This window comes from Alexandromys fortis, unplaced genomic scaffold, assembly GCF_014885135.2.
Source record: "Alexandromys fortis isolate MF-2015 unplaced genomic scaffold, M_Fortis_MF-2015_v1.1 scaffold_193, whole genome shotgun sequence".
Lineage (NCBI taxonomy): Eukaryota > Metazoa > Chordata > Mammalia > Rodentia > Cricetidae > Alexandromys > Alexandromys fortis.
Window position 1 is genome coordinate 640191 of NW_026068083.1, and position 14396 is coordinate 654586.

The following is a 14396-nucleotide window of genomic DNA, read 5'->3' on the forward strand; positions in this document are numbered from 1 at the left end:
CAAGTGGAAAGGTTGTAGAATTTTATGAACAGGAAGCTATAATTATTCCCTTAAAATAATTTATTTCTTGGTCACAAGTTAGAATCTGTAGAACATCGGTGAGTGCTGAGAGTTTGGATAATAGTTCTCATGCCCTAACATAGACTGATAATATATGAATTAGAATATAACTGGGATTGGAATGAAGCTGTCAACTTATGTTGCTGACTTGATCTTAGCCTTATTGGAGCCATATCTGTTGGGCTAAACCGAATAGCTATAAGACTACAGGATTAACACCCAAAAAGATCATGTTTGAATTCAGACCATATACCTGACCTTGCATAATTTTTTAAATTCATGTTGGATAATTTTATCTTTGTTGGAGTTGTGCTTATGTGTGTCCTTGATTTGGTGAGTTTAATCTCCCATCCCAAAATGCCTTTGAAAACTTTTCTTTGTCTGCAGTCGACAGAGTACTCTATAGCTCCAGAGGTGGCACTAAACTGTGTTGTCTAGAGATTCATTAGGACGGTCTTTCACATGACTGTAGTATGAAGTTTTAATTGAACAGTATCCTGTTAGCACTTTCTAGAAATACTATTCATAAAAATCAGTTGGATAGTATTTTGCTTGGTATTAAAATATACTAATGGGGACCCCCCCCTCCCAACTACGATGACAAGTTCTGCTGAATCACATGCTAGTAAGATGTGCTCACTGTAATTGTCTCCTGTGGTGTAACAGCTGCTTTCCTCACATGTAACATGTTATGATGATGTTATAGTGATGTCTCCTTCCTTCATTAAGCCCTAATTGATATGAATAGCATGTCATAAAACATGTTGGTTCTTTTCAGGCAATATCTAGTGTGTTACTAGTATCCATCAACTAAGGTAGTTTTAGCTCAAAATTTCATAGCCACCTTTCTGCCTGAGCCAGTGGAAATTATTTTATTACAGAGGCTAACCCAACTCAGGTGCACAGAAACTCTTACCATGATGTGGGGAATGTCGCATCCTGCCTCCAGTTTCTATGAGACAAGAGACTTAGGTATTCCAGTTTCTGTTTTTTGGAAGAGTCTGTTGTCAAGCTTTGGGAAAGTATAACCCAGGTTCTCTAGGATGCCCAGCTGAAAGTGAAACTGGCCCACCCAGTTATTTATTTTTATACAAATAAAAAGCTAGTTCCAGGACAGGAACCAAAAAGCTACAGAGAAACCCTGCCTCGAACATCAAAAAAAAAAAAAAATTAAAAAAAAATAAAAATAAAAAATGCATAGGTTTGTAGCCTTTACATTCTTTATGTGAGAATATATTTTGACCTGTGGCTATTGGAATTTATACCAGCCTCAATATTTACAAGATCAGCTACGTTTTCACTGTCACAGTTTGTGACCTCCAGCCTAATCCTAATAAGACTCTCGGGGCCTTTCAGCCTTTTAGAAATAAGTATGTCCTGGTGAAGCATGATTAATAAAACCCAGAGACAGAAATTGGGATTCCAACTGAAATCTGAAAAGCAGAGCAGCCAGCCACTGACTCTTACCTCTACTTCAGATTGAAATGGCGACCTGCCTCCAGGAATCTCAGAATGAGACTAAGCCTCAGAGGTGTTTCATCCCATGTTATAATCCTCTCTAGGGCTGGGACTAAAGGCATGTACACCCAGTTTCTGTGGCAACTAATGTGGCTACTGGGATTAACGGTGTTTGTTAACACTGCCCTGTCTGTAAGGCTGACCAGTGGGGCTGTTTTACTCTCTGATCTTGAGGGAAGTTTTATTTACTAAAATACAAATGAAATACCACTGCATCCTGGACAGTTCCAGCTTTCAGGTCAGTGTTTTTATGCAATTCTGGGTGTGCAAAGGAGGAGTTCTTTGTTTCTTTCTAATGCTTTCTCTTGGGCTCCTTTCCTTTTTGTTGTTTGTTTTGTCCAATCCCAATATGTGTTTGATTTATCTTACTATAGTTTATAATATTAGTCCTTAGAAGCCTGTTTTTTTTTTCTAACAAGAGACAGAAAGGGAGAAGATCTGGATGAAATAGGAGGTGGAGAGAAACTGGGAGGAATAGAGGGAGGGAAAACTATAATCAGAATATAGTTTGTGAGAAAAAAATCTATTTTCAATTAAAGAAAAAATAGATTAAAAATTAAATAGATTATATTTAATTTATATTTTAAGTATGTTCAACAAATTTTTATGTATATATATTTAATATATTTTTGTCATTGCCCTTGAATTTGTTTGCTCTTATGACATCATTTTCAAGACTTTTTTTTTAACTGATTACAGCAGATAGTCATATAAAGAAATAAGTATGTCCAGGTAGCCCCTGCCTAAAGGATTGTCGAGGTGGGATTTATGCTGAGTTTACTTTGGTGGAAGAGACAACTTGAAGGCACTTAGCACTGGCTTCCTCATGTCTCCTCAGGTATACCTTGAAAGGCTCTTGACGTATGCAGAGATTGACATCTGTCCAGCCAACTGGAAGCGCATTGTTCTAGGGGCAATCCTGCTGGCCTCTAAGGTGTGGGATGACCAGGCTGTGTGGAATGTAGATTACTGCCAGATCCTGAAAGACATCACAGTGGAGGACATGTAAGTGTGGCCATCACTCTGTTTCAGGGCTGAGTAGAGGCAGAGCATGCCTCTTTTGAATGGCCTGTACAGTCTAGCTGCTGGGTCCAGCCTTGGCTTGTATTCAGGTCCTGAGATAGGGAAGGGGTGTTGGATGAAGGAAAATTTCTGACCACCAAGTGAATTGCCTGCAGGTGACCCCAAATAGCTCAAACTGTTTTTATTTATACTTAAACAGACCTTTTCTTACATGGACAGCTTTATTATTGGCTTCTATTTTTGACTTTTAAGAAATACATCATAAACTTTATGAAAGCCCCCATTGTTCCCCTGTATGTTTCCCCAAATATACCTTCCTATCCCCTACAAAATCTTATTCTAGACATAGAGTTCAGTGTTTTTTGCAGGCTTAACCATATAATGAGCCAGACACTTCCATCAGCTGGCAGCTATTGTGGTTACAAAGTTAAAAAGTAATAGACATGGGCCACATGCCTTAAGGACAACAATAATCAAAACCGAACAGTTCTTCCTTATCTACAAGATATGCTTTTCTACAGTTCCCTTTTTCACAGGAGGGTCCCATGTCTCGATCTCTCTGTAAAAGGCACTCTTTCCCATCTTACTGTCCCATACTTCTCCCACCAACATAAAATCTTGTGTGTGGCAAAGATGGATCTCTCCATCCCATATTTTACGTTGCATTTTCTCCCATTGGATCATACTAGATCCTATCATTGATTCTATATGCTTGATGCCCTGAGAACTTACTCTCAGTGATTGGCACTGTGTGAATTCCTGAGGCTTTTTCCATAATCTGTGTATGCATGCCTTACTCCCCTTTCCAGAACTGTGAGACATGGCTAATGTTCCAAGTATTGTTTTCTCACATGTACCTAAGTGTCTCTATTGATTTAGAAAAGTTCCTAAGATTAGGAATTGTAGTTTGCAATTCCAGATAAGAAATTTGAGGAGCATTAGCTGCCTACTGAAACTTAGAGAAAAATATTCAAAAAAGAGCAAAATTTCCAGGGAAAATTACAGCTGTTGCAAGTGTGACTGACAAAGAAAACTATAAGCTCCCCAAAGAATTAACAATATAATGAGAGAGAAAAAAGCATGCCAATTTCATGAATTTTGCAAATCCCTATCCTGATCCATGGATTTATTGGTCCTTGCCAAATGAGAATCCATTTCCATGGGTGCCTTGCCCCAAGGAAACCTTTTGGACAGGTAGTCATATGCTGATCGAAGACTAGGCTACATGGCTCCTGACATAGAGTGAATAAATTTGGCTAAATGTTGTCAGGCCCCGCAGGGAACCTGCCTCTGGACATATAGTGAACTGTATTTCTTGTCATTGTGATCATGAATAGGTGCTGGAAATACTTTCCAGTTTTGTGAAAGTATTTACTGAAACTTTTAACAGGTAAATACTCCTTTGGGGGTTTGTATTTGGACTCCTATGTCACTTCAGACCAGTAACAAAGCCCATACTCCTCTGTGATCAACGAGCCTAACCCAAGAAACTCAGTAGCTAGAATAACATGTGTCCATTTGGCTTCAGAAAGCACATTCCAAGTTTTGGTATATTTGACAAGTTCAAATACTAAAAATCATCCATGTATTCCTGGGGCTTGATGTGCACCAGCATCATCCTTGCATTCTTTTTTTATTTTTGATAGACAAGCCACAGCTGACACTCATCAGGACATTAGCATTTGCTGAATGGCTTCGTGGTGGCGACTGAGCAGGGGAAAGCACATAGGAGCACTTGGTTCTAAAGTGTAGACTGTGTCAGGTGTGGTGACAGAATCTTGCAATCCCCAACATTTGGAGGTAGAGACAGGGAGATCCAGAGTTCATGGCCAGAGTGTCAGTAGTTCTCTTGAAGAAAATGGAAGGTGACCTCGTCCATGGCCTTGTGCCCCCTCACCTGCCTCTAGAGACTCCAAGCCTCCATTGGGCCTGCTCCTTTCTCGCCTGACTAAATAGCAATCTTTTGAGGCACTTTTATGATGATCCCACCATTTGTTCTGAAAACCAAATTTCCTGTTTTGAATAGGCTGTTAATCTATGCTGTGTGTGTGTGTGTGTGTGTGTGTGTGTGTGTGTGTGTGTGTGCCAAAAAGCCTATGTATTCTCCTGAGGGAAACAGATGACATGTATGGAGAGACGTGTGGATGGATAAGTCTGTCCTATCCCCACCTCCCCTCTCCCTGCCGCCAAGAAAGAATCTTCCTGGTGGACCATCAGTGCAAAGAATGCTTTGTGTGGTGATCCGCCGTAACCATAGAGGTCTTCATACTTTCTAGCTTGACTTGTCCATCTCTAAAAAGTTTTGGAAACTTGTCTATCTAGTGTGTATGTGTGTATGCTGATGCCGAAGCTTTTCAGTAAGTAGAATGTCACTCATCTTTAATCCTGGCACACAGGAGGAGTCCCAGACCAACCAAATACCAAGACTTACCTCAGAGATAGCAAGGGACAGGTTTCTCTCAACATAATATGTTAATATGTGATTAATACCATTTAAAGTTGTAAGTGTGAACTAGCACCTGAGTCCCACCATTATGAGTCCGTGTTCTTAGAGTGAGGTTTTAGACTGTCCCCTTTCCTCATTGAGCTCTATTTCTTTTTGAGTTTGCGCCATCATTAATCTTTTCCTTAAAATTACCCGTAATAGAAAACGTGCATACAGACTGGAACTGTAGTGCTAATATCTGGACTACAATAGTGTCACTTATAGTCGGGCTGTAGTAGCGCAGGCCTTTAATCCTAGCACTTGGGAGGCAGAGGCAGGCGGATCTCTGTGAGTTTGAGGCCAGTCTGGTCTACAATAGCTAGCTCCAGGACAGGCTCCAAAAGGCTCCAAAGCTATAGAGAAACCCTATCACCAAAAAAGAAAAAGAAAAAAGTGTCACTTACAAAAACGTCTTCATCTCATCAGCACTCAGTTGATAAGGACAGTATAAAGAGTCAGGTGTGGTGGCACATAGCTATAATCCCATCACTAAGAGATAGTGTAGGAGTATGAATTCCAAACCAGCCTGGACCCTGTCTAAAAAATAAAACAGAAAGTATGAATCTATAAAAGTTAGGAGTTAAACTAATCTGGGAAACAGATCTATTAAAGATATTGGTATAGCTGATTTCTCTTGTTCATATTTTCATGTATGATTGTTACCTAGTGACATAAGTTATTCCTGTTCTCTTACCTTTTATAATAGTCAAGAGGCTATGACATTATAGGGATTTTGGTATATTAGTACCACTGAATTATTTTGATGTTTTCTAAGTTACATGCTAAAATTATAGTCATCTGTTAATACAAATTACTTAAAACCACTAGGTATTCCTTTATTTTCCTATTAACTGGTCACTGGAATTATTTGCTTTCTCAACATTAACATTCCAGAGTTCTAACTCAGGATGAGGAACCTTCATAAGACTGGATGCATGCCCTGCTCCCCTCCCAAAACAGAATATAGAAAGAGGGAAAAGCAATATTGTGCTCCTCCTCAGAGGCTATTGCTGCCAGTCACCTTTAGCAGACAAAAGTCATAGTTGCAGGTGAAGTCTTTCTCCCATGCTGCTGGCCTACTCAGCATGCTTGAAGTATTCTTTTTACTGCAGGTAAATGCACATCCCAGCATGAAGACTTGAACCCACACAGAGCTCTGTAACAGATTCTGGCTATTAGCAGCCAAATTAGATCTTCTCAGAGGTCATTCATTAAAGTTTTGACCCATAAAACTGAGGACATATTCATAATTGAAGACATGAGGTTTTAAAGAAGACATAAAGCTAAAATGGGGTCATCAGGATGGGTCCTAATTGTGACAAAAGTAAGCCACTGAGCAAGAAAGTTCTCTTCTTGCCTTGACTGCTGACAGTTTGCTATCCAAATGGGACGAGCAGGACACAAAAGAAATAACTGCCAAATTTTGCCTAGACAAGGTAGAACAGCCCTTCAGTAAATCCAGCTTCACAGATAAGTCTTTCTGACATTCTAGATCTGTAAGGCCAAAGATGAATGCCCAAATGTTTTAGAGGAACCTTGGGTGAACTGTCCAGGAAACCAACTGTTTCTGTCATTTCTCCTATTTTTTGGAAGTTGCTTGTTTGTACTTCCTTTTTACTCAGTTAATAGTATTTCCTTCTTAGGTCTCTGATGGAGTTGAAGACTTGTTACAGTTTTCCTTTTTACCAAATTCAGAAAAGAAATTCACTAAAGAAGTGTAAAGTATATAAGGTTAAGATACATCGAAAAATAGTTTTGGATGCTAATACAAGTTAAGATAGAAAGTGAATTAAATACAAGACTTTAGCCTCAACAAGTTAGGATAGATACTGGAATATTTTCTTTGAATTTGTCAAATGCAAATGGACTAGACATTCCTGATGTATTTATTGTCTGTATATATTGTACATAGCTATTGTACTTACTGTACATAGTTTTATATTAGTTATGGCCTTTTTTATTTTAGACAAAAAAGGGAAAACATGGTAATATTGTGTTTGTGCTATATAACAAATAAGATCAGAGGCTAGGCAGTATTGGCACACACCTTTTATCCCTGCCCTTGGGAGGCAGAGGCAGATCTCTGTGAGTTCAAGACCACCCTGGGCTACATGAAATTGATCCAGTCTAAAAGAGAAACAAAGCCAGGTGGTGGTGGTTCACACCTTTAATGCAAGTACTAAGGAGTCATTCGCTGTTAATCCCAACACTAGGGAGGTTGACTAAGTGGAGAGAGGAATATATAAGGTGGGACGAGACAGGAACTCAGGCATTCAGTCTGAGGATTCATAGGGATAGGATTGCCCTTTGATCTGAGGATTCAGTAGAATTAAGAACTAGTGACTGGCTGCTCTGCTCTGATCTTTCAGCATTTACCCCTATATCTGACTCCAGGTTTTTATTGTTAAAGCTAATAAGCATTTGCACTACACCTAATCAAATATGTCTGGTGTACCTAGAAGAGGATATTAGGCCACAGACAGAAAGATGGTGCAGAAAAGGTAGCCATCTGTAGCCAAGGAGAAAGGCCCTAGGAGATACCTTGGTCTTGGCCTTCCATCCTCCAGAACCATGAGAAAACATTTGTTGCTTTGGATACCCAATCTTCCTGGTATTTTGTCCCAGTTACCTGAGCACACTATTGCAGTTTTCAGTGTTGGAAAATGTGTTCTCATTTTCTTGAACAAATACCTGAAAATGGGGAAATAGCTTTGGAACTCAGTTCCAAAGGCATGTTTTCAAAAAGAAAGCTAACCCCTGCTAGAACTGGAAACAAAGTCTCCAAAGAAATCCCCTTTAACTCAACTAGCTGGACACTGATACAAATCAAGTACTTTCACCTTCCTCCCAAGCCCATGGGTTACTATGGTTACCAGGATGCTGTGTTTCCAGCTGCCAGAGGTAGGAAGCAGAAGTGCTCAAAAAGTGCCGTGTTTTTCTCCAATTGTTAATCACCCACTTCTAGCTTAACTAATTACACTTAAGAAATGTAGTCGGTGCACAAAAACTTACTAGAATTTTGTACTGGTTTAAAGTCTCATTCTTAATTAATCCTCCCAATATCTGCCAGAAAGTGTTATAGCCACACTACTTCTGAGACGTTAGGTGCCTCCTGTTCCTGTTTTTGTGATTCTGTGAAATTCATGCTTGTTAATTGTCTGTATGGGTATATAAACTGGAAACCATGTGGGATAAAAAAGAACAGAGAGGAAGAGCATCAAAAGAGGAACAGCAAGACATAGAAAGGAAACCATCAAGAGAGTATTGGAGAGAGCATAGGAAGAATAAATGAGGCTTGATAAAAAGACTTATGTGAGATAATTTATTTAAACCCTCAGATATCTTAGTAAGTTTTTACCTACTATGGCCATCCTTCTGAATCCTGAGAGTTTTAGTGAACTCAGCCCCAAATAAACTTGAATATGTCTGTGTGCTGCTCAGGGTACCTCATATGTAAGAGGGTTACCTTCTTGCAGCTAACGGTCCTTGAATAATGTCCTCAGGGCTCATTTATTTTATGACCTGTCATCATTCTCTTTTTAAGACTGAATACTCTTTTGTTTCATATACAGTGCCCCATTTTGTTTACCCACTCACCTGCCAGTAGTCACTTCCCGGTGTTTCCATGTTGTGTAAGTGTGAATCCTAGTGCTGTGAACACTAGAGATGCCTTCTTGGGACCCTTCAGTCGTGTATTCCCCAAGGGTTGTTGCTGCTGAGCTCGGTGCTTTAGAAAGACCGGCAAGGTGCCAGCTTATGAAGCAACTCTACTCCACTTCTGAGTCCTGCTTTCAGCTTAACTAAATGTACCCAGTGCAGTTCTGTTTCTGTGCTGTCTTAAACTAGTGTAGCAGTTTCTTTTAAAAGGAGCTTTTATTTATTGACTGGAATGTGTTTCTTATAAATGTTGACACCAGAACTATTTCCTCAGGATGACCCAGGTGAAGGAAGGAAATCAATAAAGCCTTTTTTCTTTTTTCTTTTGTACCATTGTTAGTTTCCTGTTAACACAGTAAGCTTTCAGATCTGTCCTTAAATTCATTCTGTAGAGTGAAAAATTAAAACTGGAAATTATTTTTTATTTTATGAGTCTTGTTTGAATTTGCTAGGCTGGCCACAGACTCATGATCCTCCTCTGTCAAGTTCAAGAATGCTGGGAATATAGAATAAAGAGATTTTCTTCTTTGAATAAGCTCTGTAGTGATGCCCATTCATCACTAGGGGGCAGTCTGTACCCATAAACTGTTGCTTCACACTCAATGGGATTACTTTTATTAAATCTCACTTAAATAAAGCATAGTTGCTTGAAGTTTAAAAACAAAAATCCTAAAAACACTAAAGTCCTTAAAAGTATAAAATTCAGAACAGTTTGTTTATTTGGTACATGTAAGCTCTGTTCACAAGAACATACAAAAATAAACAAGATTGTTCTATTTTATTTTCCAAATAAAAGACCTGAGACAGTGTCGCTTGGAACTCCATCAACAGCTTCTTAACTTTACTTCCTTTCTTCCTTCCATCTATATGTACTTTGTGTGCTTGCTGGGATTTCAGTTCTTCTCTGCCCAGTAGCTGTGGCTCAGATTTTAGCCCCTCTATCTCAGCTGCTGTGAAGTGTGGATCTCTGATTGTCATAGCTTCTTACAGCATAATGAAATGGTTCTTAAGTGCAAGCTGAGGGGGACTCAGTTTAGCCTGGGAGCAAGATAGTGCTGCACTGGCTCAGGTCTGAAGAGTGATGTACAGAGCGGACAGGATTCACCCAAATTCAGCTTGTAGCAAGTGGGTTCCTTTGGTGACAGGTCTTCGATCTCTGGCTGTCCCTTCCCACCAGAGCTCCACCTTCCCTACTCGCGTCTGCGTTCTGCTTGTCTAGAAAATTGGCTGGTGTGAAAAGCAGGTGTCCTGGCTGAGACAAGTAGAAGCGAACTACACCAAACAGTTTTAGTGTGCTGTGACAAAAGTTCAGAATCAGGTGCTCCAGGGCATTGACCCAACATACTGGGTACTTCCTTTCTGGAGAAAAAACTAGGACCAGCTCCCACAATAGTAACAAGTATGCCTACTTTGAAAGGTAAATGAGATGTTCTCAATACTGACTTTTGAAAATTCACTCCGACTGTTCTTTTTATCAAAATAAAAGTGAGCTGTCTGGATGAACTGAGACATCTCTCTTCTCCCTGTGGAGACCGTCCAGCAGCCAGCTCCACATAGGACCTGTTAGAAGTCCAGTCTACAGACCAGCCAAGCTGAAGTTGGAGTAGGGGTAGTCTGTCAGCTTCTTTAACATGTTACCCCTCTCCTAGCTCAGTTCCCAGGCTAATGGAATTTCTTTAAGGACTGGAGCTAGAATTGAACCCTTCCCCTAGTCGTTTCCCATAGGAAGCTCCTAAATACTGCGCGCGCGCGCACACACACACACACACCCCCGTTAAGGAGATATAGACCTCAGCTACAGAGGCCGCTTCTCTAGGTATCTTCTGAGACTTGGGCCTGTCCTTACCGTTCTTGATGAATTCATTACAGGTAAGGGAGGGATGAGCATTGTCTGTTTGATGACTTAGAGACACAAATCTCCCTAATGCAGTTCTTATTGATCATCTTTCTGGGCTCCAGCTCATGTAGATTTGCCTCTTAACACATATTTAACAGTAGTATTTCATAGCTGGTGTTCAACCAAGCGATAATGAGATAAATTTTCTTCCTGGAGGATACAGTTTTCTGCAGTCTAGTCTTCAGTGGTTGGCAGTACTAGCAGGCGACTAAGTGCGGCTATTGCTGCTTCTGTTCTGCAGGAATGAGCTGGAGCGACAGTTCCTAGAACTCCTACAGTTCAACATCAATGTTCCTTCCAGCGTGTATGCCAAGTATTATTTTGATCTTCGTTCTCTGGCAGAAGCAAACAACCTGAGCTTTCCCCTGGAGCCCCTAAGCAGGGAGCGTGCCCACAAGCTTGAGGTAAGTAGATTCATGCTCTGCTGCAGTGCATTGTCCCATTACCATCTCTGTGTCCAACACTGTCTCTCAGAGTGTGCTATGAAATGAACAGATAACTAAATACATATGTACTTCATTTTAACAGTCAGATGGCAGTTTTTACTTAATGTACACCAAGTGTATTTTAAAATCAAACATTTTTTAACATCCTTGTGTTTATGATTTTGCTTTGTTTTGTTTTTATGATTATAAGCCCACAAAATAAGTATTTCCCAGCATGCTTTTTTCTTAAAGTAGGAAGAAGCTGCCAAGTGACCTTAGCAATTAAGAATCCAGAAAAGCTTTTATTATTTTTTTTAAAGGATTCTTTTGTGGTTGGAGTTGAGGCCTGCCTCACTGTTCAGTCTAGGTTGAAGGCTGTTGTTCTAACCTGTGACTATTTATCACAGAAACTGTGTGTTTCCACCCATTCGTTACATCTGTGAAAGCAGAGAGAAGGAAGGTAGGAAAGACAAAGTGGTGAGAAGGAACTGTAGTGAGATTCCCCTTCTTCATTTTGTGCTAACCCTGAGCTCATCCCTCTGGACTTCAGCCTTTAGGCAATATAATCTCATCGGTAGAGCCTGTTATAGTTTGGTTTCTTTGCTATGATAAAACACTGACCAATACCATCTTGAGTAGGATAGAATTATACTTCACCATTGAAAGGGAAGACAAGGTAAGAACCAAAACAGAGGCCCTGAGAGGAATGCCACATAATGGTTTGCTCTCGTGGTTTGCTCAGCATGCTTTATTATACAACTCAGGGCCACCTGCCCAGGAGGGCCAGTCTGATAGAGGCATTTTCTCAGTTAAGGTTTTGTCTTCCCTAATGACTCTAGCTTATGTCAAGTTGACAAAAAAATAACCAGCACAAAACCTTAAACCACAGGGAAGATGGGCGAGCCCTTTTCAGACTCACTAAGGCCTGTGGTGTTTACCTACTGCTTGTCCCCCTCTTCAGGGTGTCGCTCTGACAGGGCCAATAGTTGGATACAATCAAGCCAGAGAGGGAAAGTGATTTGTTATTGTTGTTTGGTTTTGGTGTCTGCAGAAGTTTCATTTAGTGTGAATTTCCTCGCATTTCTTCTGTTGAACACTATTCTTCTGGTTTCCTAGCTGTGGCTGTATAAAATGTCCTGAAAACAGCATGGGAAAGAAAGGATTTATGCTTAAAATTCCCATCTTATAGTCTATTATTTCAAAGAAAGTGAAAGCAGCTAGTAAAGCAGGGGAAGAAGCTGGGTGCCAGCACTGGATTAAAACAGAACTGCAAGTGTGGATCTCTGTGAGTTTGAGGCCAGCCTGGTCTAGAGAGCAAGTTCCAGAGAAGGCACCAAATCTACACAGAGAAACCCTATCTCCAACAAACAAACAAAAAACAAAAAACCAACAGAACTGCAGGGAGATACTGATGTGCTGGTTGTGCAGTGCACCTTTACAGGCTGAGAAAAATTATTATCGCTGGGCGGTGGTGGTACACGCCTTTAATCCCACTAATTAACAGACGCAGTCAGATATCTGTGAGTTCAAGGCCAGCCTGACCTACAGATGTAGTTCTAGTTCTAGAAGCCCTGTCTCAAAAAAAGAAAAAGAAAAAGAAAAAAAATTACTCTCAGATGGGCTCAGAGTGTTATCTTCTCTGTCTACATGTCAGAGAAAGCTGTTATTACTCTATACAGAGAGGTTAAGAGGAAATATTGCTATCTGTTGCTATTATGAATTCAGAGATACTTGCTAATCTTACGAAGTTTACATAAAAGAACTTGATCCAAGAATTCTGATGCCCCTGAACAATCAGACTTGTGTTTTTGTTATGTTCACCCATATTGTGTGCACCATGTGAGGGGTAAGGCCTCTCAGCCTGGTAGTCTTCTGCTCTCCACTTGACCATGACTTGCACATGGACGCCTGTCTCTTTTCTCTCCTCCAGCCCTTCTTCTCTGCTGCTGTTGAAGTTATTTTTCTAAAATGCTGTTTTGAATTTTAACATATTCTCTTAAAAAGTTCCGGCAGATTTATGCTGGCTGCAGACTACAAAGTCTTTCCATCCTGGCCCTGTGTGACCCCTCCATCCCTCAGAGTCCACGAGTCTAGCTCACCAACACCCACCATATCAGTTGGCTCCTAGGAAAAACCCTGGACCCTAGGTTTTTCTGCTACCATCGTTCTTATGGTTGTCTCTCACTAAGGCATCCTCATTGTAGTTGTCCCTCACAGTAGAATTGGGCATTCCCTCCCTTCTGCTTCCAAGATCATGAGGACACACACACACCACCACCACCACCACCCAGTTTTCAAACAGAATTGGAGTTGTGCCGGGCATCAAGGCCTATTGAGCCAGGAAAGGCAGGTCCCCTTGGGTGCTGGTGTATGCCCTGACCTGCACTGTCTTTCTTTCTCTCAGGCCATCTCTCGTCTCTGTGAGGACAAGTACAAGGACCTGAGAAAACCCACCAGGAAGCGGTCAGCAAGTGCTGACAACCTGATTCTGCCACGGTGGTCCCCTGCCATCATCTCCTAACTGGGGCACCCTTCTGAGGTCATGCCATCCCTTGGTTTCTCCTCTTGTTTGAGAAAAGATGAACTTGGGGTGGTTTGTTCTGTTCTTTTTTCCCTCTTTTGTTTGAACACAGCCCCGTCAAGGCTGCCTTCACGCCTGCCTCCACACTGCATTCTGCACACTAAGAGGCTTTAGGGGATGTGAAATCAGTGTTCTGGCACCCGGTATCGAGCTTTCCCCGGCCGTCGTGAACAGCACTTCTTTCATGGAGGAAAAAGACTCTAATCCTGGAGAGGAAATGAAGGAAAGGGAAGTTGTATTGAGGCAGAGAGTACTTGGTAGCTTGACTGTTTCTGGGTCCCTGTCTGGTCATAAATACCAGATGGAGCCAGAGGTAGGTAGCAGAGTTGAGTGCACATCCGAGTCAGGAGTGCCATACTGTGCCCTTGGAATCGGTTTGCTCTGTAAGACTTCCTGCGTTCCTTCTTGCTGCTTTCTTGGGATTGGGGTGGGGGGTTGTTTGTTCGTTTTTATTCTGGTTTGGTTTTGATCCCACAGAGCAGAGAATATAGTTTGTACCCACCATGGCACAGACATCCAAATAAATAGTACTGATTTGTTTATCTCTGCATCATCTTCTCGAGCTGTCTTCCTCACAAGTGAGATGTGCTTGTTGTGTTTCTACACACTTGTTTATCTGATTCCCCTCCAACAATAGCCGGATTAACTTAACTGTAGTGCTGAACCAAAAGTCTCCCTCTCCTGCCTCACTCCAGGAATGTTCTATCTAGATTACATGGGTGCTTGTGCCTTCCAGTTTTCTTGCAGTTG

At 41.0% G+C, this 14396-nt stretch overlaps 1 protein-coding gene across 2 annotated transcripts in view; it reads left to right on the forward strand.

Annotated features, from left to right (window-relative positions):
- The window catches only part of Ccny (cyclin Y), a 73174-nt gene extending 58980 nt beyond the window's left edge, over positions 1 to 14194 (forward strand). For both annotated transcript variants that reach the window (XM_050122081.1, XM_050122082.1), the window contains 3 exons: positions 2417 to 2583; positions 10882 to 11044; positions 13470 to 14194. In XM_050122081.1, the coding sequence (XP_049978038.1) occupies positions 2417 to 2583; positions 10882 to 11044; positions 13470 to 13586 (447 nt within the window). In that variant the 3' untranslated portion in view covers positions 13587 to 14194. The remainder of the gene's footprint in view (positions 1 to 2416; positions 2584 to 10881; positions 11045 to 13469) is intronic.
- Positions 14195 to 14396: the final 202 nt, after the last annotated feature.